The sequence below is a fragment of the Bombina bombina genome, chromosome 6 (assembly GCF_027579735.1).
Source record: "Bombina bombina isolate aBomBom1 chromosome 6, aBomBom1.pri, whole genome shotgun sequence".
NCBI lineage: Eukaryota > Metazoa > Chordata > Amphibia > Anura > Bombinatoridae > Bombina > Bombina bombina.
In genome coordinates, this window is record NC_069504.1 from 486228401 (window position 1) to 486256220 (window position 27820).

General features: G+C 41.4%; 1 protein-coding gene across 1 annotated transcript in view; it reads left to right on the top strand.

Annotated features, from left to right (window-relative positions):
* The first annotated feature begins 7052 nt into the window (after positions 1-7052).
* The window catches only part of REC114 (REC114 meiotic recombination protein), a 384911-nt gene continuing 364143 nt past the window's right edge, over positions 7053-27820 (top strand). The window contains exons 1-2 of the mRNA XM_053719304.1: positions 7053-7227; positions 12357-12446. Coding sequence (XP_053575279.1) covers positions 7105-7227; positions 12357-12446 — 213 coding nt within the window. The 5' untranslated portion in view covers positions 7053-7104. The remainder of the gene's footprint in view (positions 7228-12356; positions 12447-27820) is intronic.

The window sequence follows — 27820 nt, forward strand, 5'->3', positions numbered from 1 at the left end:
CCAAAATGTTTACTCCTCAAGGTGTAGTTTTTTCTCTATCTAGGAGAACTAAATCTCTTTCATCCTCTATTTCCTATCATTAATTTTTTGATTGCCCTAAATTATGTGTAGTTTCTTGCTTGAAAGAGTATGAATCTAAAATGTTGCCTTTTAGATTATCCTCTTCTTCCTGTCAACTCCTTATTTCTTTTGTTTCTCCTCATCTGCCTGTCTCAACTACCACAATAAGTAGGTGGGTTAAGTGGATTATGTCTCTAGCTGGTGTGGAAGACAAGTTTTCAGCTCATTCAGTTAGGGGAGATTCTGCTTCAAAAGCCTTTATTAAATCTGCTTCATTACAAGAAATCCTTAATGCAGCAGATTGGTCCTCTGATTCTATATTTCTTCAGTTTTATTTTTAACCTATAACTTCGATTCCACACCATCTTTTGTCAGGTAGTAAGAGAGAGTGGTGAAAAATAGTTAGTTTATTTCCTTCAATCAAAAGTTTATTATTTTAAATAAGTATTTTATCTCAGGCAGAGATAGAAGAAGAATCTGCCTGAGTTTTCTATGATCTTAGCAGGTTGTAACTAAGATCCATTGCTGTTCTCACATATGTCTGAGGAGAGAGGTAACTTCAGAGGGAGAATGGCGTGCAGTTTACTCTGCTTGAGGTATGTGCAGTTATAATTTTTTCTAGGATTGGAAATGCTAGAAAATGCTGCTGATACCTGATCAATGTAAGTTAAGCCTGAATACAGTGATTTAATAACGACTGGTATCATGCTTACTCTCAGGGGTAATACCCTTATAGATATGCTATATAAAACATTTGCTGGCATGTTTAATCGTTTTTTATATATGCTTGGTGATAAAACTTTATTGGGGCCTAATTTTTTCCACATGGCTGGCTTTATTTTTGCCTAGAAACAGTTTCCTGAGGCTTTCCACTGTTGTAATATGAGTGGGAGGGGCCTATTTTAGCGCTTTTTTGCGCAGTTAAAATTACAGACTGAGACATCCAGTTTTCCTCAGAAGTCCCCTGAATGCTACAGGACATCTCTAAAGGGTCTAAAATCGTTTATTGGGGAAGGTAGGAGCCACAGTAGAGCTGTGGCAGTTTGTTGTGACTGTTAAAAAACGTCTATGTTGTTTTTTTGATCCGTTTTTTGAACTAAGGGGTTAATCATCCATTTGCAAGTGGATGCAATGCTCTGTTAGCCTATTACATACACTGTAAAAATGTTGTTTGTGTAACTGCCTTTTTTCACTGTTTTTCAAATTTTGCCAAAATTTGTTTCTCTTAAAGGCACAGTACCGTTTTTTATATTTGCTTGTTAACTTGAATTAAAGTGTTTTCCAAGCTTGCTAGTCTCATTGCTAGTCTGTATAAACATGTCTGACATAGAGGAAACTCCTTGTTCATTATGTTTAAAAGCCATGGTGGAACCCCCTCTTAGAATGTGTACCAATTGTACTGACTTCACTCTAAGCAATAAAGATCATATTCTGTCTTTAAAAAATTTATCACCAGAGGAATCTAACGAGGGGGAAGTTATGCCGACTAACTCTCCCCACGTGTCAGATCCTTTGACTCCCGCTCAAGGGACTCACGCTGAAATGGCGCCAAGTACATCTAGGGCACCCATAGCGTTTACTTTACAAGACATGGCGGCAGTCATGGATAATACACTGTCAGCGGTATTAGCCAGACTACCTGAATTTAGAGGTAAGCGAGATAGCTCTGGGGTTAGACGAAATGCAGAGCATACTGACGCTTTAAGAACCATGTCTGATACTGCCTCACAATATGCTGAAGCTGAGGAAGGAGAACTTCAGTCTGTGGGTGATGTTTCTGACTCAGGAAGGGTACCTGATTCTGATATTTCTACATTTAAATTTAAGCTTGAACACCTCCGTGTATTACTTAAGGAGGTTTTAGCTGCTCTGAATGACTGTGACAGAATTGCAGTGCCAGAGAAATTGTGTAGACTGGATAAATACTATGCAGTGCCGGTGTGTACTGATGTTTTTCCAATACCTAAAAGGTTTACAGAAATTATTAATAAGGAATGGGATAGACCAGGTGTGCCGTTCTCTCCCCCTCCTATTTTTAGAAAAATGTTTCCTATAGACGCCACCACACGGGACTTATGGCAGACAGTCCCTAAGGTGGAGGGAGCAGTTTCTACTTTAGCAAAGCCTACTACTATCCCTGTCGAGGACAGTTGTGCTTTTTCAGATCCAATGGATAAAAAATTAGAAGGTTACCTTAAGAAAATATTTAGTCAACAAGGTTTTATCCTACAGCCCCTTGCATGCATTGCCCCTGTCACTGCTGCTGCGGCGTTCTGGTTTGAGTCTCTGGAAGAGGCCTTACAGGTAGCGACTCCATTGGATGACATACTTGGCAAACTTAGGGCACTTAAGATAGCCAATTCTTTTGTTTCTGATGCCATTGTTCATTTGACTAAACTAACGGCTAAGAATTCTGGTTTTGCTATACAGGCGCGCAGGGCGCTATGGCTTAAATCATGGTCAGCTGACGTGACTTCAAAATCTAAGCTGCTTAACATTCCCTTCAAGGGGCAGACCTTATTCGGGCCTGGTTTGAAGGAGATTATTGCTGATATCACTGGAGGAAAAGGTCATGCCCTTCCTCAGGACAGGTCCAAATCCAGGGCCAAACAGTCTAATTTTCGTGCCTTTCGAAACTTCAAGGCAGGTGCGGCATCAACCTCCTCTAATGCAAGACAAGAGGGAACTGTTGCTCAGTCCAAGGCGGTCTGGAGGCCTAACCAGACCTTGAACAAAGGTAAGCAGGCTAAAAAACCTGTTGCTGCCTCTAAGACAGCATGAAGGAACGGCCCCCTACCGGTAACGGATCTAGTGGGGGGCAGACTTTCACTCTTCGCCCAGGCGTGGGCAAGAGATGTTCAGGATCCCTGGGCATTGGAAATTATATCCCAGGGATATCTTCTGGATTTCAAAGCTTCTCCCCCAAAAGGGAGATTTCACCTTTCACAATTATCTGTAAACCAGATAAAAAGAGAGGCATTCTTACACTGTGTACGAGACCTCCTAGTTATGGGAGTGATCCATCCAGTTCCAAAAGAGGAACAAGGACAGGGTTTTTACTCAAATCTGTTTGTGGTTCCCAAAAAAGAGGGAACCTTCAGACCAATTTTGGATCTAAAGATCTTAAACAAATTCCTCAGAGTTCCATCATTCAAGATGAAGACTATTCGTACCATCCTGCCTATGATCCAGATTGCCAAGTCTCATACGGACATGGTACTGGCATTTCTGAGGTCGCATGGGTGGAAAGTGAACGAGGAAAAGAGTTCTCTATCCCCACTCACAAGAGTTTCCTTCCTAGGGACTCTGATAGATTCTATAGAAATGAAAATTTACCTGACGGAGTCCAGGTTATCAAAGCTTCTAAATTCCTGCCGTATTCTTCATTCCATTCCGCGACCTTCGGTGGCTCAGTGCATGGAAGTAATCGGCTTAATGGTAGCGGCAATGGACATAGTGCCGTTTGCACGCTTACATCTCAGACCGCTGCAACTATGCATGCTCAGTCAGTGGAACGGGGATTACACAGATTTGTCCGCTCTACTAAATCTGGATGAAGAGACCAGGGATTCTCTCCTCTGGTGGCTATCTCAGGTCCATCTGTCCAAAGGTATGACCTTTCGCAGGCCAGATTGGACAATTGTGACGACAGATGCCAGCCTTCTGGGTTGGGGTGCAGTCTGGAACTCCCTGAAGGCTCAGGGATCGTGGACTCAGGAGGAGTCACTCCTTCCAATAAATATTCTGGAATTGAGAGTGATATTCAATGCTCTTCAAGCTTGGCCTCAGTTAGCAACTCTGAGGTTCATCAGATTTCATTCGGACAACATCACGACTGTGGCTTACATCAACCATCAAGGGGGAACAAGAAGTTCCCTAGCGATGTTAGAAGTCTCAAAGATAATTCGCTGGGCGGAGATTCACTCTTGCCACCTATCAGCTATCCATATCCCAGGTGTAGAGAACTGGGAGGCGGATTTTCTAAGTCAACAGACTTTTCATCCGGGGGAGTGTGAACTCCATCCGGAGGTGTTTGCACAAGTGGTTCATCGCTGGGGCAAACCAGAGTTGGATCTCATGGCGTCTCGACAGAACGCCAAGCTTCCTTGTTACGGATCCAGGTCCAGGGACCCCAAGGCGATGCTGATAGATGCTCTAGCAGCACCCTGGTCTTTCAACCTGGCTTATGTGTTTCCACCGTTTCCTCTGCTCCCTTGACTGATTGCCAAGATCAAGCAGGAGAGAGCATCTGTGATTTTAATAGCGCCTGCGTGGCCACGCAGGACCTGGTATGCAGATCTAGTGGACATGTCATCCTTTCCACCATGGACTCTGCCTCTGAGACAGGACCTTCTACTTCAGGGTCCTTTCCACCATCCAAATCTAATTTCTCTGAGACTGACTGCATGGAGATTGAACGCCTGATTTTATCAAAGCGTGGTTTCTCTGAGTCAGTCATTGATACCTTAATACAGGCATGAAAGCCTGTCACCAGGAAAATGTATCATAAAATATGGCGTAAATATCTTTATTGGTGTGAATCCAAGGGTTACTCATGGAGTAAAGTCAGGATTCCCAGGATATTATCCTTTCTCCAAGATGATTTGGAAAAAGGATTGTCAGCTAGTTCCTTAAAGGGACAGATTTCTGCTCTGTCTATTCTTTTGCACAAGCGTCTGGCAGATGTTCCAGATGTTCAGGCTTTTTGCCAGGCTTTAGTTAGAATCAAGCCTGTGTTTAGACCGGTTGCTCCGCCATGGAGCTTAAATTTGGTTCTTAAGGTTCTTCAAGGAGTTCCATTTGAACCTCTCCATTCCATATATATCAAACTTTTATCTTGGAAAGTTCTTTTTTTGGTAGCTATTTCCTCGGCTCGTAGAGTCTCCGAGTTATCTGCCTTACAATGTGATTCTCCTTATCTGATTTTCCATACGGATAAGGTTGTCCTGCGTACCAAACCTGGGTTTTTACCTAAGGTGGTATCTAACAAGAATATCAATCAAGAGATTGTTGTTCCATCCTTGTGTCCTAATCCTTCTTCAAAGAAGGAACGTCTATTACACAATCTAGACGTGGTTTGTGCTTTAAAGTTTTACTTACAAGCTACTAAAGATTTTCGACAAACATCTGCTTTGTTTGTTGTTTACTCTGGACAGAGGAGAGGTCAAAAGGCTTCGGCAACCTCTCTTTCTTTTTGGCTAAGAAGCATAATATGCTTAGCCTATGAGACTGCTGGACAGCAGCCCCCTGAAAGGATTACAGCTCATTCCACTAGAGCTGTGGCTTCCACCTGGGCCTTTAAAAATGAGGCGTCTGTTGAACAGATTTGCAAGGCGGTGACTTGGTCTTCGCTTCATACCTTTTCAAAATTCTACAAATTTGATACTTTTGCTTCTTCGGAGGCTATTTTTGGGAGAAAGGTTTTACAGGCAGTGGTACCTTCCGTTTAAGCACCTGCCTTGTCCCTCCCTTCATCCGTGTACTTTAGCTTTGGTATTGGTATCCAACAAGTAATGGATGATCCGTGGACTGGATACACCTTACAAGAGAAAACACAATTTATGCTTACCTGATAAATTTATTTCTCTTGTGGTGTATCCAGTCCACGGCCCGCCCTGTCATTTTAAGGCAGGTAATTTTTAAATTTAAACTACAGTCACCACTGCACCCTATGGTTTCTCCTTTCTCTGCTTGTTTTCGGTCGAATGACTGGATATGGTAGTGAGGGGAGGAGCTATATAACAGCTCTGCTGTGGGTGTCCTCTTGCAACTTCCTGTTGGGAATGAGAATATCCCACAAGTAATGGATGATCCGTGGACTGGATACACCACAAGAGAAATAAATTTATCAGGTAAGCATAAATTGTGTTATTTTACATTTTCTCTTTTTCAGGCCAGAACCCAGCAAATTCAGGATTCCAACTATGATCAAGCCATAGGCCCCTATTTATCAAACGTCTTGCGGACCTGATCCGACAGTGCGGATCAGGTCCGCAAGACATCGCTGAATGCGGAGAGCAATACGCTCTCCGTATTCAGCATTGCACCGGTACAACGATGCCCCTTGCAGACTCGCGGCCAGCAGGGAGGTGTCAATCAACCCGATCATACTCGATCGGGTTGATTTCTGGCGATTCCTGTCCGCCTGCTCAGAGCAGGCGGACAGGGTTATGGAGCAGCGGTCTTTAGAAGCTTGATAGATAGGTCCCTTAGTATCAAATACTTCAACAAGGAATTCTTCTCTCCATCACAATGACGTCAGACCTATTCAAGAATTTTCATCGCGTCTCTGGAGACAGTTTCTTTCAATCAAGTTTCCTGTATTCTTCTGTTTTGCATATTTGCATGTGTTTCAGAATTTTGTTTTATATTTGTTCCTACTTTCTTTATGTTATTAGGAGCAAAGTTCAAAGAGGATTAGATGTTATATCACTGTCTACTTGTATCTTTGGGTGTTATCTTATTGGCTGTTTACATATTGCATAACCTGTACCTGTAACCCTATTGGTTGAATTTTTTCTGAATACTTTATTTAAATTTTCAGTGCTTTTAAGTGCTGTCTGTTCAGTAAATGAAAAGCTTATGCAAAATACTCGTCTCTGTCTCTTTAATAAAATCTAGATTATTCCGTCACTATGTTAGGATAATCGGCATTTGGAAGCAAAAAAATATTCCTAAACATTGACTGCAGGGGGCAGTGTTTTTTGCTACAACATGTTTTGTTTAGGATACTTTACAGTAAATTGATTTTTTTTCATTCAAGTTATTGGTTGAAATAATCACAACTATAAATTATTTGTTTTTATGAAAGAAAATCTGTTTTACTTATATGAAAATCATTTGCCCATTCTGGTAGGCAAAAGTAAAATATTGTTGCCAACTATTTATTGAGGCTTTTTGCCACACATTCAATGTCCACCATCATTTTTTCTTTCAGCAGGTACAAGCTTGCCATCTGTGCCTACATACTCCGCTCGTCTTTCCTCCTGGAACTGAGCCAGCTGTTTCTTGCTTCTGCATGCAAAGAAAACACACGTAGGAGTTATGGCAGTGCAAGGTAGGGAAAGTGTAAGCAAAAGCTTGCAGAGGGAGATGCATGAGGAAGAATGGCCTCTGAAGAGGTATGGCAGACTCAGAGATGGAGAGAGAGAAGGGGAGGAGTGGAAGGTAAGAAAAATAATCTATGACAATTAGAAAGTGATATAGACATTGGGGCATATTTATCATAGTGCGAGCGGACATGATACGATGTAGCGTATCATGTCCGCTGTAGATCAATAAATGCCGACAGCATACGCTGTCGGCATTTATCATTGCACAAACAGTTCTTGTGAGCTGCTTGTGCAATATCGCACCCTGTATATTCGCAGCCAATTGGCCGCTAGCAGGGGGTGTCAATCAACCCGATAGTATTTAATTGGGTTGATTTATGTTTGCCGCCTCAGAGCAGGCGGTCAAGTTATGGAGCAGCGGTCTTTAGACTCGCCGGAAACAAGGGGCATCAAACTCCATTCGAGCTTGATAATTCGGCCCCAAAGTGTGCAGAGATGACCTGTTTGAAATATGTTGAACTCAGCAAGAGAAATTCAGAAATAAAAGGAAGTTCTGTGTAGATTTGATTTTATACATAAAACATGAATGTAAAGTTCTTTATACACAGTAGAAGGTTTATTTTACAGACAAGGGGACACACAAGAGAAGTTCATTAAAGGGACATAAAGGAAGCAAAATAAAATGCTGCAATCAGCTAGAGCACGTTATTATTGTACTATTGATTAACATCGGGAACCTGTGGATGACAGATGGAAGAGGCGCCTCATGGGACAAATCAAAACGATACTTGTCCCATGAGGCGCCTCTTCCATCTGTCATCCACAGGTTCCCGATGTTCACCTACTATTTCTAAGAGAGCTGCCTGGATTGCTGTTTGCCGAATCCGCCATCTGCCACATGCTGTGATCATTTGCGCACTTCTATAGAGACTTTGTTTGTTCTCTTTATTCTTACTATTGATTAAAAAGAGGTATGTGTTTTAACCTCTTAAAGGGCAGTACACTACTGGTCTGGAGCTGACTAAGGCCATTGAATCAATAGACAATATAAATGTGTAGCTGCTAATCACTAGCTGTATTTAGTTATCAGGACTGATAGTGCAGTGCCAGTCCACAGTTGGCTTTACTTATGTGTTTATTTTTTTGTGGGGTTGCTCAAGCAATTGATTAATAATAAAAATGTTCTTGCCTCGGGCCACATATCTGGCTCTCTAAGGGTTATTGTGTGGCCCTCAGCAGCACTAGTAGAAAACAGACATCAATAATTTGTTGACGAAAAAAGTTTTCTATATTTCTAAATTAGGTAATTAACTATTTTATAGATTTGAGTGGTATGTACTATTAAATTAATTCATAGTATTTACCTTTCACTACAAATTTGATTATAATCTAATTTTATTTTCAGTTAATATCTTTAGCATTAGAGTGAGCATAATGTAACCCAATCCAATGCCACCATTTGTGACCATTCCTACATACCTACATAGAAATTAGTTTGGGTACTCTTGTTCTAGCATATTAGAGCATGTTATTATTGAAATTTTATGTCTCTATGATTTTGTACATTAGGCATAGGACAAAAGCATACAATTAGGTACTGCAGGACACCTCTTTTATGTAGAAGAAGCACTTTATACATAATTATGATTAAAGTGATACTAATACCAAATTATTTATTTAATGATTCAGAAAGAGCATGCAATTTTAAGCAACTTTCTAATTTACTCCTATTATCAAAATGTCTTCATTCTCTTGCTATCTTTATTTGAAAAAGCAGGAATCTAAGCTAAGGAGTCGGCCCATTTTTGGTTCAGACCCTGGATAGCGCTTGCTGATTGGTGGCTATATTTAGCCACCAATCAGCAAGAGCTACCCAGGTGCTGAACCAAAAAACATAATTTATGTAAGAACTTACCTGATAAATTCATTTCTTTCATATTAACAAGAGTCCATGAGCTAGTGACGTATGGGATATACATTCCTACCAGGAGGGGCAAAGTTTCCCAAACCTTAAAATGCCTATAAATACACCCCTCACCACACCCACAAATCAGTTTAACGAATAGCCAAGAAGTGGGGTGATAAGAAAAAAAGTGCGAAGCATATAAAATAAGGAATTGGAATAATTGTGCTTTATACAAAAAAATCATAACCACCACAAAAAAGGGTGGGCCTCATGGACTCTTGTTAATATGAAAGAAATGAATTTATCAGGTAAGTTCTTACATAAATTATGTTTTCTTTCATGTAATTAACAAGAGTCCATGAGCTAGTGACGTATGGGATAATGACTACCCAAGATGTGGATCTTTCCACACAAGAGTCACTAGAGAGGGAGGGATAAAATAAAGACAGCCAATTCCTGCTGAAAATAATCCACACCCAAAATAAAGTTTAACAAAAAACATAAGCAGAAGATTCAAACTGAAACCGCTGCCTGAAGAACTTTTCTACCAAAAACTGCTTCAGAAGAAGAAAATACATCAAAATGGTAGAATTTAGTAAAAGTATGCAAAGAGGACCAAGTTGCTGCTTTGCAGATCTGGTCAACCGAAGCTTCATTCCTAAACGCCCAGGAAGTAGATACTGACCTAGTAGAATGAGCTGTAATTCTCTGAGGCGGAATTTTACCCGACTCAACATAGGCAAGATGAATTAAAGATTTCAACCAAGATGCCAAAGAAATGGCAGAAGCTTTCTGGCCTTTCCTAGAACCGGAAAAGATAACAAATAGACTAGAAGTCTTACGGAAAGATTTCGTAGCTTCAACATAATATTTCAAAGCTCTAACAACATCCAAAGAATGCAATGATTTCTCCTTAGAATTCTTAGGATTAGGACATAATGAAGGAACCACAATTTCTCTACTAATGTTGTTGGAATTCACAACTTTAGGTAAAAATTCAAACGAAGTTCGCAACACCGCCTTATCCTGTCAAAAATGGCATCACAGATGAAATTATTAGCATGCTGGAGAAGAATAATAATATCATGAGAATCACGATTTGTTACTTGTTGCGCTAGAGTTTCCAACCAAAAAGTTGAAGCTGCAGCAACATCAGCCAATGATATAGCAGGTCTAAGAAGATTACCTGAACATAGATAAGCTTTTCTTAGAAAAGATTCAATTTTTCTATCTAAAGGATCCTTAAACGAGGTACCATCTGACGTAGGAATGGTAGTACGTTTAGCAAGGGTAGAAATAGCCCCATCAACCTTAGGGATTTTGTCCCAAAATTCTAACCTGTCAGGCGGAACAGGATATAATTGCTTAAAACGTTTAGAAGGAGTAAATGAATTACCCAATTTATCCCATTCCTTAGCAATTACTGCAGAAATAGCATTAGGAACAGGAAAGACTTCTGGAATAACCGCAGGAGCTTTAAAAACCTTATCCAAACGTATAGAATTAGTATCAAGAGGACTAGAATCCTCTATTTCTAAAGCAATTAGTACTTCTTTAAGTAAAGAGCGAATAAATTCCATCTTAAATAAATATGAAGATTTATCAGCATCAATCTCTGAGATAGAATCCTCTGAACCAGAAGAGTCCAAAGAATCAGAATGATGGTGTTCATTTAAAAATTCATCTGTAGAGAGAGAAGATTTAAAAGACTTTTTACGTTTACTAGAAGGAGAAATAACAGACAAAGCCTTCTTTATGGATTCAGAAACAAAATCTCTTATGTTATCAGGAACATTCTGCACCTTAGATGTTGAGGGAACTGCAACAGGCAATGGTACATCACTAAAGGAAATATTATCTGCTTTAACAAGTTTGTCATGACAATTATTACAAACAACAGCTGGAGGAATAGCTACCAAAAGTTTACAGCAGATACACTTAGCTTTGGTAGATCCAGCAGGCAGTGGTTTTCCTGTAGTATCTTCTGGCTCAGATGCAACGTGAGACATCTTGCAATATGTAAGAGAAAAAACAACATATAAAGCAAAATAGATCAAATTCCTTATAAGACAGTTTCAGGAATGGGAAAAAAATGCCAAACATCAAGCTTCTAGCAACCAGAAGCAAATGAAAAATGAGACTGAAATAATGTGGAGACAAAAGCGACGCCCATATTTTTTGGCGCCAAATAAGACGCCCACATTATTTGGCGCCTAAATGCTTTTGGCGCCAAAAATGACGCCACATCCGGAACGCCGACATTTTTGGCGCAAAATAACGTCAAAAATGACGCAACTTCCGGCGACATGAATGACGCCGGAAACGGAAAAGAATTTTTGCGCCAAAAAAGTCCGCGCCAAAAATGACGCAATAAAATGAAGCATTTTCAGCCCCCGCGAGCCTAACAGCCCACAGGGAAAAAAGTCAAATTTTTGAGGTAAGAAAAAATATGATAATTTAAAGCATAATCCCAAATATGAAACTGACTGTCTGGAAATAAGGAAAGTTGAACATTCTGAGTCAAGGCAAATAAATGTTTGAATACATATATTTAGAACTTTATAAATAAAGTGCCCAACCATAGCTTAGAGTGTCACAGAAAATAAGACTTACTTACCCCAGGACACTCATCTACATGTTTGTAGAAAGCCAAACCAGTACTGAAACGAGAATCAGTAGAGGAAATGGTAAATATAAGAGTATATCGTCGATCTGAAAAGGGAGGTAAGAGATGAATCTCTACGACCGATAACAGAGAACCTTATGAAATAGACCCCGTAGAAGGAGATCACTGCATTCAATAGGCAATACTCTCTTCACATCCCTCTGACATTCACTGCACGCTGAGAGGAAAACCGGGCTCCAACTTGCTGCGGAGCGCATATCAACGTAGAATCTAGCACAAACTTACTTCACCACCTCCCTTGGAGGCAAAGTTTGTAAAAACTGATTTGTGGGTGTGGTGAGGGGTGTATTTATAGGCATTTTAAGGTTTGGGAAACTTTGCCCCTCCTGGTAGGAATGTATATCCCATACGTCACTAGCTCATGGACTCTTGTTAATTACATGAAAGAAATGGGCGGGCTCCTAAGCTTTACATTCTTGCTTTTCAAATAAAGATAGCAAGAGAACGAAGAAAATTTGTTGGTATATTTTGGATTTTCTAAATCAGTTTAATTTCTAGATTTACAGCCCATATGTTTAGTGTTATATAAATTATTTACAGCACATTTGATTTAATCGATAATTATTTCATAATTTATAAGTAATTGCAATGAATTTGGATGTTAAAACATTTAATTGCTTACATGGAATTAATGCTTTTCTTTTCCTTTTAGATATTTGAATCAAATGATCAGTCTGGTAGACTCACCCTTACTATTGTGAATACAGGCCATTTTTTCATCTCCCAGGGACATACACTTCTGGTAAGGAGCTTAGTGATTGTGATTATGTGGATATTTCTTCTTTGTCTGTATCTCTTGATAGCACCTCTGGTTGCTCATTATACCAAAATAACTTGGTTTTAAACTTTATTTATTTCTCCTGTTAAGTGTAGTCAGTCCACGGGTCATCCATTACTTATGGGATTATATCTCCTCCCTAACAGGAAGTGCAAGAGGATCACCCAAGCAGAGCTGCTATATAGCTCCTCCCCTCTACATCACACCCAGTCATTCTCTTGCACCTAACTAATAGATAGGACGTGTGAGAGGACTGTGGTTATTAAAATTAGTATTTATTTATTCAATCAAAAGTTTGTTATTTTAAACAGCACCGGAGTGTGTTGTTTTTTCTCAGGCAGCATTAGAAGAAGAATCTACCTGAGTTTGTGTATGATCTTAGCGGTCGTAACTAAGATCCATTTGCTGTTCTCGGCCATTCTGAGGAGTGAGGTAACTTCAGAACAGGGGACAGCGGGCAGGGTTCACCTGCAAGGAGGTATGTTGCAGTATATTATTTTCTAAGGAATGGAATTGACTGAGAAAATACTGCTAATACCGATATAATGTAAGTGCAGCCTTAAATGCAGTAGTAGCGACTGGTATCAGGCTGATATGTATGTATGTTTAAACTGAGGTATTTCTGGGGAATGGAATTTCACTAAGAAAATACTGTATACATTTAATTTGTATTGAGCCCCCACTGCAGTGAAAGCGACTAGCAGCAGGCTTATTAATATAATTTCATAATTTTATTTTTAAAACGTTTACTGGCATGTTAATCGTTTTTCTCTGAGGTACTTGGTGATAAAACTTTTTGGGCATTATTTTTCCACATGGCTGTCGTTTATTATGAATAAATTCAGTTTACTAAGCTTCCCCACTGTTGTAATATGAGTGGGAGGGGCCTATTTTGGCGCTTTATTGCGCAGTAAAAATTCTGTCACAGTCTTCCTATTTCTTCCTCCATGATCCAGGACGTCTCTACAGAGCCCAGGGGTCTCCAAAACTAGTTTTGAGGGAGGTAATCACTCACAGCAGACCTGTGAGACTGTGCTTTTGACTGTGATAAAACGTTTATATTAATCTGTTATCCGTTTTTTGGGTACTAAGGGGTTAATCATCCATTTGCTGGTGGGTGCAATCCTTTGCTAACTTAATGCATTTACTGTGAAAATTTGGTTGCTATAACTAATTTGGTTCATTGTTATTTCAACTGTGACAGTTTCTTTGTGCTTCTTAAAGGCACAGTAACGTTTTTTATATTGCTTGTAAATTTATTTGAAAAGTATTTTCCAAGCTTGCTAGTTTCATTGCTAATTTGTTTAAACATGTCTGACACAAAGGAATCTCTTTGTGCAATATGTTTAAAGGCCAATGTGGAGCCCAATAGAAATGTGTGTACTAATTGCATTGATGCTACTTTAAATAAAAGCCAATCTGTACATGTAAAGAAAATTTCACCAGACAACGAGGGGGAAGTTATGCCGACTAACTCCCCTCACGTGTCAGTACCTTCGTCTCCCGCTCAGGAGGTGCGTGATATTGTGGCACCAAGTACATCAGGGCGACCCATACAAATCACTTTGCAAGACATGGCTAATGTTATGACTGAAGTATTATCTAAATTGCCAGAATTTAGGGGTAAACGCGACCACTCTGGGGTGAGAACAGAGTGCGCTGATAATAATAGAGCCATGTCTGATACTGCGTCACAATTTGCAGAACATCAGGACGGAGAGCTTCATTCTGTGGGTGACGGATCTGATCCAAGTAAACTGGACTCAGGCATTTCAAATTTTAAATTTAAGCTTGAGAACCTCCGTGTATTGCTAGGGGAGGTATTAGCGGCTCTGAATGATTGTAACACGGTTGCAATTCCAGAGAAAATAGGTAGGCTGGATAAATATTTTGCGGTACCGACGTGTACTGACGTTTTTCCTATACCTAAAAGGCTTACAGAAATTGTTAACAAGGAGTGGGATAGACCCGGTGTACCTTTTTCTCCCCCTCCTATATTTAGAAAAATGTTTCCAATAGACGCCACCACACGGGACTTATGGCAGACGGTCCCTAAGGTGGAGGGAGCAGTTTCTACTCTGGCTAAGCGCACCACTATCCCGGTGGAGGATAGCTGTGCTTTTTCAGATCCAATGGATAAAAAGTTAGAGGGTTACCTTAAGAAAATGTTTGTTCAACAAGGTTTTATATTACAACCCCTTGCATGCATTGCGCCTGTCACGGCTGCGGCGGCATTCTGGTTTGAGTCTCTGGAAGAGACCATTAGCTCAGCTACATTGGATGAGATTACAGACAAGCTTAGAGTCCTTAAGCTAGCTAATTCATTTATTTCCTATGCCGTGGTACACTTAACTAAACTTACGGCTAAGAATTCCGGATTCGCCATTCAGGCGCGCAGAGCGCTGTGGCTTAAATCCTGGTCAGCTGATGTGACTTCTAAATCTAAATTGCTTAACATTCCTTTCAAAGGGCAGACATTATTCGGGCCCGGTTTGAAGGAAATTATCGCTGACATTACTGGAGGTAAGGGCCATGCCCTGCCTCAAGACAGAGTCAAACCAAGGGCTAGACAGTCTAATTTTCGTGCCTTTCGTAACTTCAAGGCAGGAGCAGCATCTACTTCCTCCGCTCCAAAACAGGAAGGAACTGTTGCTCGCTACAGACAGGGCTGGAAACCTAACCAGTCCTGGAACAAGGGCAAGCAGGCCAGAAAGCCTGCTGCTGTCCCTAAGACAGCATGAAGTGAGGGCCCCGATCCGGAAACGGATCTAGTGGGGGGCAGACTTTCTCTCTTCGCCCAGGCTTGGGCAAGAGATGTCCAGGATCCCTGGGCGTTAGAGATCATATCTCAGGGATATCTTCTGGACTTCAAAGCTTCTCCCCCAAAAGGGAGATTTCATCTTTCAAGGTTGTCAGCAAACCAGATAAAGAAAGAGGCGTTTCTACGCTGTGTACAAGACCTTTTACTAATGGGAGTGATCCACCCAGTTCCGCGGTCGGAACACGGACAAGGGTTTTACTCAAATCTGTTTGTGGTTCCCAAAAAAGAGGGAACCTTCAGACCAATCTTGGACTTAAAAATCCTAAACAAATTCCTAAGAGTTCCATCGTTCAAAATGGAAACTATTCGGACAATCTTACCTATGATCCAAAAGGGTCAGTACATGACCACAGTGGATTTAAAGGATGCCTACCTTCACATACCGATTCACAAGGATCATTATCGGTACCTAAGGTTTGCCTTCCTAAACAGGCATTACCAGTTTGTAGCTCTTCCCTTCGGGTTAGCGACGGCTCCAAGAATCTTTACAAAGGTTCTGGGCTCTCTTCTGGCGGTACTAAGACCGCGAGGAATTTCGGTAGCTCCATACCTAGACGACATTCTGATACAAGCGTCAAGTTTCCAGACTGCCAAGTCTCATACAGAGTTGGTTCTGGCATTTCTAAGGTCGCATGGGTGGAAGGTGAACGTAGAAAAGAGTTCTCTTTTGCCACTCACAAGAGTTCCCTTCTTGGGGACTCTTATAGATTCTGTAGAAATGAAAATTTACCTGACAGAAGACAGGTTAACAAAACTTCTAAATGCTTGCCGTGTCCTTCATTCCATTCAACACCCGTCAGTGGCTCAATGCATGGAGGTAATCGGCTTAATGGTAGCGGCAATGGACATAGTACCTTTTTGCTCGCCTGCATCTCAGACCACTACAATTGTGCATGCTAAGTCAGTGGAATGGGGATTACTCAGATTTGTCCCCTATGCTGAATCTGGATCAAGAGACCAGAGATTCTCTTCTATGGTGGCTTTCTCGGCCACATCTGTCCAGGGGGATGCCCTTCAGCAGGCCAGATTGGACGATTGTAACAACAGACGCCAGCCTCCTAGGTTGGGGTGCTGTCTGGAATTCCCTGAAGGCTCAGGGATCATGGACTCAGGAGGAGAGTCTCCTTCCAATAAATATTCTGGAATTAAGAGCAGTTCTCAATGCTCTTCTGGCTTGGCCTCAGTTAGCAACTCTGAGATTCATCAGGTTTCAGTCGGACAACATCACGACTGTGTCATGATTGCTTCCGTTCATCGCCGTGTCGCCGCGGCTCCCGGAACTTCTCTGTGTGTCTGACGTCATGTTGCTTAGCAACATGACGCTTTCTCTCACACCCCTCTGATGACGGTTACGCTCCTGCCCTTTAAATCACGGCGGGAGATCTGAATCTGGGCCCGTTTGTTTGTTTCCCTGGATTGTGAGTACCATATCAATTTTGTTCTTTTGTGTACCGACTTCTGCCTGCCTGACCAAGCCTCTTGCCTAATCCCTACTTGCTGATATTTGGATATTGACTTCTGCCTGCCTGACCTTGCCTGTAGCTTTTACCCTTTTGCTGATACTTGGATGCCGACTTCTGCTTGCCTGACCTTGTCTTTTGCCTATACCTTTTGCTGATATTTGGATGCCGACTTCTGCCTGCCTGACCTTGCTTTTGCCTTTACCTTTAAACCTTTTCTTTGATAAACAAAACCTGCTTAAAGGGACATTTTACTTTTACAAGCTGCAAAAGAGAACTTTGCCTTTCTGTTTGTTATACACCTGCTTAAAAGGGACATTTACTTTTACAAGCTGCAAAAGAGAACTTTGCCTTTCTGTTTGTTATAAACCTGCTTAAAGGGACATTATACTTTTACAAGCTGCAAAAGAGAACTTTACCTTTCTGTTTGTTATACACCTGCTTAAAAGGAACTTTTACTTTTACAAGCTGCAAAAGAGAACTTTTCCTTTGTTTTACAAGCCTGCTAAAGAGGACCTTTTTCAGAAGCTTCAAGTAAGAGCATTTCCTTTTTGTTCTTTGTACTACTTAAAGGGACGTTTTATCCTTTGTGGCTTTCCTGCATTCTGGAACAATATTCATTTTTGTTATCTTCTAATCTGCTTCCTGAGTGGGTCACGTCCTGGATATTTCTCAGTGTGCTAGCGTGTGCTTTCAATTCACGCTAGCAGTTGGGTTACATCCCGGATTGATTCCAGAGCGGCTGACATTACAAACGGGCCATAAAAATGGACCCCACTGAATTATCTATGGCCGTGGCTCACCAGGGACAGCTCTTGGGTTCTCATGCCACTCACTTGCAGTCTCTGGACACTAAACTTGATCAAATTACTGCTCTATTACAAAATTTGGTTGCTACCGCACCTCCCAATCCTAATCCCAATCCAAATCCGATTGAGGCATTACCTCCTCCGATTCCTAACAATCAGTCTCAGGTACAACTAAGTCCCAGGATACCTCTTCCGGATAAATATGATGGGAATCCTGAAGAATGTAGAGGCTTTCTGAATCAATGCCGTCTTCATTTCCGAAATAGCCCTACTCTCTTTGCTACTGCCTCTTCTAGAATCACGTTTCTTATTTCCTTAATGAAAGGAAAAGCCTTGGCTTGGGTGTCACCTTTGCTAGAAAAGAATGATCCTATACTGTTGGATGTTGATACATTTCTATCTACATTCTCAAACGTATTCGATAAACCTGGAAGGTCATCCGCTGCTGAAGCTACTCTCCTGGATTTACGTCAAGGAAATCAACCAGTCTCTCAATATGCAATTGAGTTCCGCACCCTTGCCTCTGAAACCACTTGGAATCAGGGAGCACTCAGAGCCGCTTTCCGTAAAGGACTTTCTGAGCGTCTCAAGGATGAATTGGTGTATCGTGAACTTCCAGAGTCCTTAGAAGCCTTAATAAATCTCTGTATCAGTCTCGACGCCAGGTTTCGTGAACGCCAACAAGAAAAGGATAGAACACAGAGGACTTCAACTCGAACTCCTTTTCGTTTAGCTCCTCGTTTTTCTAATCCAGTCACTCCAGCCTCTCCTACTACTGATCAGGCTGAACCCATGGAAGTAGGAAGTATAAAATTAACTGAGACTGAACGCTTGAGAAGACGGACTCTTGGCTTATGTCTGTACTGTGGCCTTAAAGGGCATTTATTAAGGGATTGTCCTACTAGGCCAGTAAAAGCCAGGGCTTAACTCTAGTCCAGGGAACTGAGTTAAGCCAAAATAGTGGTCATTCCCTATACAAGAAACTCTTTGTTCCTGTAACTCTTCTAATTGGACATAAGAAGATCTATACCCAAGCTCTAATTGATTCTGGTGCTGGAGGTGTGTTCATTGACTCTACATTTGTTTCTACTCATTCTATACCCTTACTAAAGAAGGAGTATTCCATTTCAGTCTCTACGGTCAGTGGAGATCCTTTGGGTTCTGGATACATTCAGTTTTCTACTCAACCCTTACTCCTCACCGTAGGAATACTTCATTCTGAGACAATTTGTTTCAATGTCATTCCCACTCCGCAATTTCCCATTATCTTGGGATTACCCTGGCTCCAGATTCACAATCCCATTTTTTCTTGGACTTTCGGTGAACTCACTTCCTGGGGATCTACATGCCAGACTAAATGTCTTCAAAAGATTACTAAGTTACCACTCACTATTGCTCTCACAGTTGAAACTCCGGAATCCTTACCTATGCATTACCATGACTTTGTGGATGTCTTCTCCAAAAAAGAAGCTGAACGTCTTCCTCCTCATCGCCCTTTTGATTGTCCCATTGATCTCCTTCCTGGGGCTGCCTATCCTCGAGGCAAGACATATCCACTTTCTAAACCAGAAAACATGGCTCTGGAAGAATATATAAAAGACAATCTGGCTAGAGGATTTATTCGACCCTCCTCTTCCCCTGTAGGGGCTGGTTTCTTTTTTGTGGGAAAAAAGGATGGCGGATTAAGACCCTGTATTGATTATCGTGGATTGAATCAGATTACCATCAAGAACAGTTATCCTCTGCCCCTTATTCCTGAACTTTTTACTTATCTTCAGGGAGCCACCATTTTCACCAAACTCGACCTACGTGGTGCATACAACTTGATCCGTATACGCAAAGGAGATGAGTGGAAGACTGCCTTTAACACTCGATTTGGGCATTATGAATATTTGGTCATGCCCTTCGGGCTATGCAATGCTCCGGCGGTTTTCCAGCATTTTGTAAACGAGATCTTTCGTGATTTTTTGAATATTTTTGTTATCATATACCTGGACGACATCTTAATTTTTTCTCAGAACCACCAAGATCATGTGCACCACGTCAAGAAAGTACTTCAACGTCTAAGAGAATTCCATCTGTTTGCTAAACTGGAGAAATGTTCTTTCCATCAAAAATCCATACCCTTTCTGGTTTATGTAATATCGGCATCTGGATTCGAAATGGACCCTACTAAACTTTCTGCCATTTTGGATTGGCCTAGACCTGATTCTTTGAAGGCTTTACAACGTTTCCTAGGCTTCGCCAATTATTACAGAAAGTTCATCAAGAATTTTGCTACTATTACTTCTCCTCTTACTTCTCTCACAAGAAAAGGACAAAACTGTAAGGTATGGCCGTCTGAGGCTATAGAAGCTTTTGAATCTCTCAAAGAAGCTTTTTCCTCAGCTCCTATCCTTCGTCATCCAAATCCTGAGTTTCAATTTATTCTGGAGGTGGATGCTTCCTCTGTTGCTGCTGGAGCTGTTCTGTCTCAACGAATACCAGAGACTGGAAGGATTCATCCTGTTGCTTTTTTCTCTAAAAAATTCACTCCTTCCGAATTTAACTATGACGTAGGGAATAAAGAGTTGCTTGCCATCAAAATGGCATTGGATGAATGGAGACATTGGCTGGAAGGTACTTCTTTGCCATTTACTATACTTACTGATCATAAGAACCTTCTGTATCTTCAAACAGCCAAACGATTAAATTCCAGGCAAGCACGCTGGTCATTATTCTTCTCTCGGTTTCACTATAATTTGTCTTACATACCTGGTTCAAAAAATATTAAAGCAGACGCACTTTCCAGACAATTTCAAGATACCCCAGTTCCTGAGTCTGGTACCATTCTCCAACCTCATGAAGTCATTGCCCAGTTAACAACTTCTTGGTTACAAGAATTACAGTCCGCTCAAGAGCATCTTCCTTTGTCCTGTAAACCTCCCGATGGTTTACTCTTTGTTCCTGAACGCCTTCGTTCCAAGATTTTATTTTGGGCTCATGATAGTCCCCTTTCTGGACATCCTGGCATCAGTATTACCACTCGAAACCTCAAACAACATGTCTGGTGGCCTACACTCTCTCAAGATGTGAAGGATTACGTCTCAGTATGCACACAATGTGCCATGAACAAAACTCCACGCCAACTTCCTTCAGGATTACTCCAACCATTGCCTATACCTCACCAGCCTTGGACTCATGTATCCATGGACTTTATTACCGATCTTCCCTTGTCCACTGGGAACAATACTATCTGGGTGGTGGTCGACAGGTTCACTAAGACGGCTCATTTTGTACCCTTGCCAGGATTACCATCTGCCAAAAGACTCTCTGAACTTTTTATTCTACATATTGTAAGAATCCATGGATTTCCTCTAGATATTGTTTCAGATAGAGGGGTACAATTCGTTTCTCGATTTTGGAGGTCACTTTGTAAACATTTTGGTACTACTATATCTCTCTCTACTTCTCACCACCCACAATCGAATGGTCAGACTGAAAGAGTAAACCAGTGTCTTGAAACTTATCTTAGACATTATGTGGATCATTATCACTCTAACTGGACTTCTTACCTTCCTTTGGCTGAATTGGCTCATAATGCCCGGTACAATTCCTCCCTTCAGACTTCTCCTTTTCATGCAGCTTACGGATATCAGCCTAGGACATTCCCTTTGCATACTTCCTCCACAGTGAATCCTGCTTCTGATCTTACAGCCCGAAGATTAACTCGACATTGGCAGAAGATACATCGTATTCTTTCTGTAACTTCTAGACGTTACAAGTTCTTTTCGGATCTTCGACGGAAGAAGGCTCCCAAATATCGCCCTGGTGATAAAGTTTGGATTTCCTCTCGATTTCTTCGCCTGAAACAATCTTCTAACAAATTGGGACCACGATATGTGGGTCCTTTCCGAATACTGGGTCAGATATGTTCCACTGCTTATCGGGTAGCTTTACCCAAGTCTCTCAAAGTCCATCCGGTATTCCATGTTTCTCTTTTAAAACCTGTGATGATTAACAGGTATTCTAAGCCTTTTTCTAAACCTCCACCGTTATTGGTGCATGGACATCCTGAGTTTGAGATCAGCCATATTCTAGATTCCAAGTGGCGGGGCAAGAAATTGTATTATCTCATTCATTGGAAGGGTTATCCAGTCACGGAACGTTCTTGGGAACCTGCTCATCAAGTAAATGCTCCTATTTTGGTCAAGACCTTCCACAAGACTCATCCTGATAGACCTGGTCCTGTCCCCCGGAGGGGTCCTTGAGGAGGGGGTGCTGTCATGATTGCTTCCGTTCATCGCCGTGTCGCCGCGGCTCCCGGAACTTCTCTGTGTGTCTGACGTCATGTTGCTTAGCAACATGACGCTTTCTCTCACACCCCTCTGATGACGGTTACGCTCCTGCCCTTTAAATCACGGCGGGAGATCTGAATCTGGGCCCGTTTGTTTGTTTCCCTGGATTGTGAGTACCATATCAATTTTGTTCTTTTGTGTACCGACTTCTGCCTGCCTGACCAAGCCTCTTGCCTAATCCCTACTTGCTGATATTTGGATATTGACTTCTGCCTGCCTGACCTTGCCTGTAGCTTTTACCCTTTTGCTGATACTTGGATGCCGACTTCTGCTTGCCTGACCTTGTCTTTTGCCTATACCTTTTGCTGATATTTGGATGCCGACTTCTGCCTGCCTGACCTTGCTTTTGCCTTTACCTTTAAACCTTTTCTTTGATAAACAAAACCTGCTTAAAGGGACATTTTACTTTTACAAGCTGCAAAAGAGAACTTTGCCTTTCTGTTTGTTATACACCTGCTTAAAAGGGACATTTACTTTTACAAGCTGCAAAAGAGAACTTTGCCTTTCTGTTTGTTATAAACCTGCTTAAAGGGACATTATACTTTTACAAGCTGCAAAAGAGAACTTTACCTTTCTGTTTGTTATACACCTGCTTAAAAGGAACTTTTACTTTTACAAGCTGCAAAAGAGAACTTTTCCTTTGTTTTACAAGCCTGCTAAAGAGGACCTTTTTCAGAAGCTTCAAGTAAGAGCATTTCCTTTTTGTTCTTTGTACTACTTAAAGGGACGTTTTATCCTTTGTGGCTTTCCTGCATTCTGGAACAATATTCATTTTTGTTATCTTCTAATCTGCTTCCTGAGTGGGTCACGTCCTGGATATTTCTCAGTGTGCTAGCGTGTGCTTTCAATTCACGCTAGCAGTTGGGTTACATCCCGGATTGATTCCAGAGCGGCTGACAGACTGTGGCTTACATCAACCATCAGGGAGGGACAAGGAGTTCCCTAGCGATGATGGAAGTCTCAAAGATAATTCGCTGGGCAGAGTCTCACTCTTGCCTTCTGTCAGCGATCCATATCCCAGGCGTGGAGAACTGGGAGGCGTATTTCCTAAGTCGCCAGACTTTTCACCCGGGGGAGTGAGAACTTCACCCGGAGGTATTTGCCCAACTGCTTCGGCGTTGGGGCAAACCAGATCTGGATCTCATGGCGTCTCGCAAGAACGCCAAGCTTCCTTGTTACGGATCCAGGTCCAGGGACCCGGGAGCGGTTCTGATAGATGCTCTGACAGCACCTTGGGTCTTCAACATGGCTTATGTGTTTCCACCATTCCCGATGCTTCCTCGACTGATTGCCAGGATCAAACAGGAGAGAGCATCAGTGATTCTAATAGCGCCTGCGTGGCCACGCAGGACCTGGTATGCAGATCTAGTGGACATGTCGTCCTGTCCACCATGGTCTCTGCCTCTGAGACAGGACCTTCTGGTTCAGGGTCCTTTCAAACATCCAAATCTAATTTCTCTGAAGCTGACTGCTTGGAGATTGAACGCTTGATTCTATCAAAGCGTGGATTCTCGGAGTCAGTGATTGATACCTTAATACAGGCTAGGAAACCTGTTACCAGGAAAATTTACCATAAAATATGGCGTAAATACTTGCATTGGTGCGAATCCAAGAGTTACTCATGGAGTAAGGTTAGGATTCCTAGGATATTGTCTTTTCTACAAGAAGGTTTAGAAAAGGGTTTATCTGCTAGTTCGTTAAAGGGACAGATCTCAGCTCTGTCCATCCTTTTACACAAGCGTCTGTCAGAAGTTCCAGACGTTCAGGCTTTTTGTCAGGCTTTGGCCAGGATTAAGCCTGTGTTTAAAACTGTTGCTCCGCCATGGAGCTTAAACTTAGTTCTTAACGTTTTACAGGGTGTTCCGTTTGAACCCCTTCATTCCATTGATATCAAGCTGTTATCTTGGAAAGTTCTGTTCTTAATGGCTATTTCCTCGGCTCGAAGAGTCTCTGAGTTATCGGCTTTACATTGTGATTCTCCTTATCTGATTTTTCATTCAGACAAGGTAGTTTTGCGTACTAAACCTGGGTTCTTACCTAAGGTAGTCACTAATAGGAATATCAATCAAGAGATTGTTGTTCCTTCATTGTGCCCTAACCCTTCCTCAAAGAAGGAACGACTTCTGCACAATCTGGACGTCGTCCGTGCCCTGAAATTTTATTTGCAGGCAACTAAAGATTTTCGACAAACTTCTTCCCTGTTTGTTGTTTATTCTGGACAAAGGAGAGGTCAAAAGGCTTCGGCTACCTCTCTCTCCTTCTGGCTTCGTAGCATAATACGTTTAGCCTATGAGACTGCTGGACAGCAGCCTCCTGAAAGAATTACAGCTCATTCTACCAGAGCTGTGGCTTCCACTTGGGCCTTTAAAAATGAGGCCTCTGTTGAACAGATTTGCAAGGCTGCAACTTGGTCTTCACTTCACACCTTTTCAAAATTTTACAAATTTGACACTTTTGCTTCTTCGGAGGCTATTTTTGGGAGAAAGGTTCTTCAGGCAGTGGTTCCTTCCGTGTAAAGGTCCTGCCTGTCCCTCCCGTCATCCGTGTACTTTTAGCTTTGGTATTGGTATCCCATAAGTAATGGATGACCCGTGGACTGACTACACTTAACAGGAGAAAACATAATTTATGCTTACCTGATAAATTCCTTTCTCCTGTAGTGTAGTCAGTCCACGGCCCGCCCTGTTTTACGGCAGGTTTAAATTTTAAATTAAACTCCAGTCACCACTGCACCCTATAGTTTCTCCTTTCTCGTTTGGTTTCGGTCGAATGACTGGGTGTGACGTAGAGGGGAGGAGCTATATAGCAGCTCTGCTTGGGTGATCCTCTTGCACTTCCTGTTAGGGAGGAGATATAATCCCATAAGTAATGGATGACCCGTGGACTGACTACACTACAGGAGAAAGGAATTTATCAGGTAAGCATAAATTATGTTTTTTAAAGTAATGATTCTCATTTTGAGTGTCATGATATTTTGGTGTGTCACAAACATAAACTGATGGCATCATCAAATATGTGGTTAAAAAAAAAACAGAATTACTCATGGTGTCTTTTTAGCGTATACATTTAATTTTAAAACATAATGATGTCCTTCTGGTGCAAAATATTTTCATATTTATGCCATATTAACCCCTTAAGGACCAAGGCCATTTTTCAATTTCTTTCCCTTAAGGACCAGGGCTATTTTTACATTTCTGCGGTGTTTATGTTTAGCTGTAATTTTCCTCTTACTCATTTACTGTACCCACACATATTATATACCGTTTTTCTTACCACTAAATGGACTTTCTAAAGATACCATTATTTTCATCATATCTTATAATTTATTATTAAAAATATTATAAAATATGAGGAAAACATGGAAAAAAACCCACTTTTTCTAACTTTGACCCCCAAAATCTGTTACACATCTACAACCACCAAAAAACAACCATGCTAAATAGTTTCTAAATTTTGTCCTGAGTTTAGAAATACCCAATGTTAACATGTTCTTTGCTTTTTTTGCAAGTTATAGGGAAATAAAAACAAGAAGCACTTTGCTATTTCAAAACCACTTTTTTTCAAAATGAGCGCTAGTTACATTGGAACCCTGATATCTGTCAGGAATACCTGAATATCCCTTGACATGTATATATTTTTTTTTAGAAGACATCCAAAAGTATTGATCTAGGCCCATTTTGGTATATTTCATGCCACCATTTCACTGCCAAATGCGATCAAATAAAAAGAATTGTTCACTTTTTCACAAACTTTAGGTTTCTCACAGAAATTATTGGTAATTAGAAGGCTGCTAAATGCCACTGCGCACCACACGTGTTTTATGCCCAGCAGTGAAGGGGTTAATTAGGGAGCATGTAGGGAGCTTGTAGAGTTAATTTTAGCTTTAGTGTAGTGTAGTAGACAACCCAAAGTATTGATCTAGGCCCATTTTGGTATATTTAATGCCACCATTTCACCGCCAAATGCAATCAAATTTAAAAAAAACTTACATTTTTTCGCAATTTTAGGTTTCTCACTGAAATTATTTACAAACAGCTTGTGCAATTATGGCACAAATGGTTGTAAATGCTTCTCTGGGATCCCCTTTGTTCAGAAATAGCAGACATATATGACTTTGGCGTTGCTTTCTGGTAATTAGAAGGCCGCTAAATGCTGCTGCGCATCACACGTGTATTATGGCTATCAGTGAAGGGGTTAATTAGGTAGTTTGTAGGGAGCTTGCAGGGTTAATTTTAGCTTTAGTGTAGAGATCAGCCTCCCACCTGACACATCAGACCCCCTGATCCCTCCCAAACAGCTCCCTTCCCTCCCCCACCCCACAATTGTCCCCGCCATCTTAAGTACTGGCAGAAAGTCTGCCAGTACTAAAATAAGTTTTTTTTAAAAAAATAAATAAAAAATATTTGTAGCATATTTACGTATGCTGTGGTGTAGCATCCCCAATTAGCCCCCAACCTCCCTGATCCCCCCCAAAACAGCTCTCTAACCCTCCCCATCTGCCTTATTGGGGGCCATCTTGGGTACTGGCAGCTGTCTGCCAGTACCCAGTTTGCAAAAAAAAAGTAGTTTTTTTTTCTGTAGTGTAGCTTCCCCCCCCCCCCCACAGACCAACCCCCACCACCTGCCTGATCTTTTTTTTTTTTTTTTTACTTTTTTATCCTTTTTTTTTTTTTAATTTAAACTCCAAATTTTTCTGTAGTGTAGCGGTTCCTGCCCTCCCGTGCACGTGCGCGCCCCCAGACATCCCCTCCCACGATCCCGCCCCCCTCCACATCACCGATCATCATCGATGGCCGCCACCCGCCTCCCACACAGGCTCCCACCCACCAACTATACCGGTCATCGATGTCCGGTGCAGAGAGGGCCACAGAGTGGCTCTCTCTGCATCGGATGGCCAAGGGGTGTTATTGCAGGATGCCTCGATATCGAGGCATCACTGCAATAACCGGAAAGCGGCTGGAAGCGAGCAGGATCGCTTTCAGCCGCTTTAAATCCCGAATGTCATACAGGGTACGTCGCTGGTCTTTTAAGACCAGGTTGTGTGTGACGTACCCTGTACGACATGCATCGTTAAGGGGTTAAAGAGACATAAAAAATATTACATTTTATATGCATAGTATTGAGGTTATTACCTGCCTCCCTGTAGTCATGGGTGTCACAATGTTGAAATCTAGCTTTCACTGCATTCTAGGGCTGATGTGTTTGCACATGTGCAGAAACTCTTGTTCAGATACCTGCAGTCAAACCTAGGATCCAAAATGGCAGCACCCGTAATAAGAAGGAGGGGCATTAAATATATTTAGGGCTGTTAAGATACTACTGAATGTGCTCTCACAGTGTTGTAACTTATGAGCATAATTGTAGGTATGAATAAAGTTTGATTTTGTCCCCCCCCCCTTATAACAGGAGGTTGCTAATAAAGACAGACAAACAGGATGTACATGTGTGTCTTTACTCCACTGTCATATAAAGCAATTATATGCCAGATTATCCTATCCTTACTCAAATAGCAACATGTAATGGTCCCAGGAGTGATGAAACAAAAAAAAATCTATGGAGCAGGCTTTGTTTTGATGGAAATGAAAAGAATTACAAACTTTGGTAGACAAAATTCTTGGGACATCTATGACTGATAAATCTCAAGGAAACTATCCGAAGATGAGGATGAAGACAGACGTAAGAATGAGGAAACATATGCTGAAATAATTCATTAATTCTTAACTCATGAGAGAGGCAACTGATGATGGGAGAAAAACGATTCAAATACTGAGACACTATTATTCCAGAAAAGGGAAACCCTGAATAATTAGCCTGTACACCAAAGTAACATCTCTTCAGAAAGCTGTGAGAGTGTGACAAACTATATCATACATGCAGAGACAGTCATTGCAGCACTGAGAAATTCAGGAGA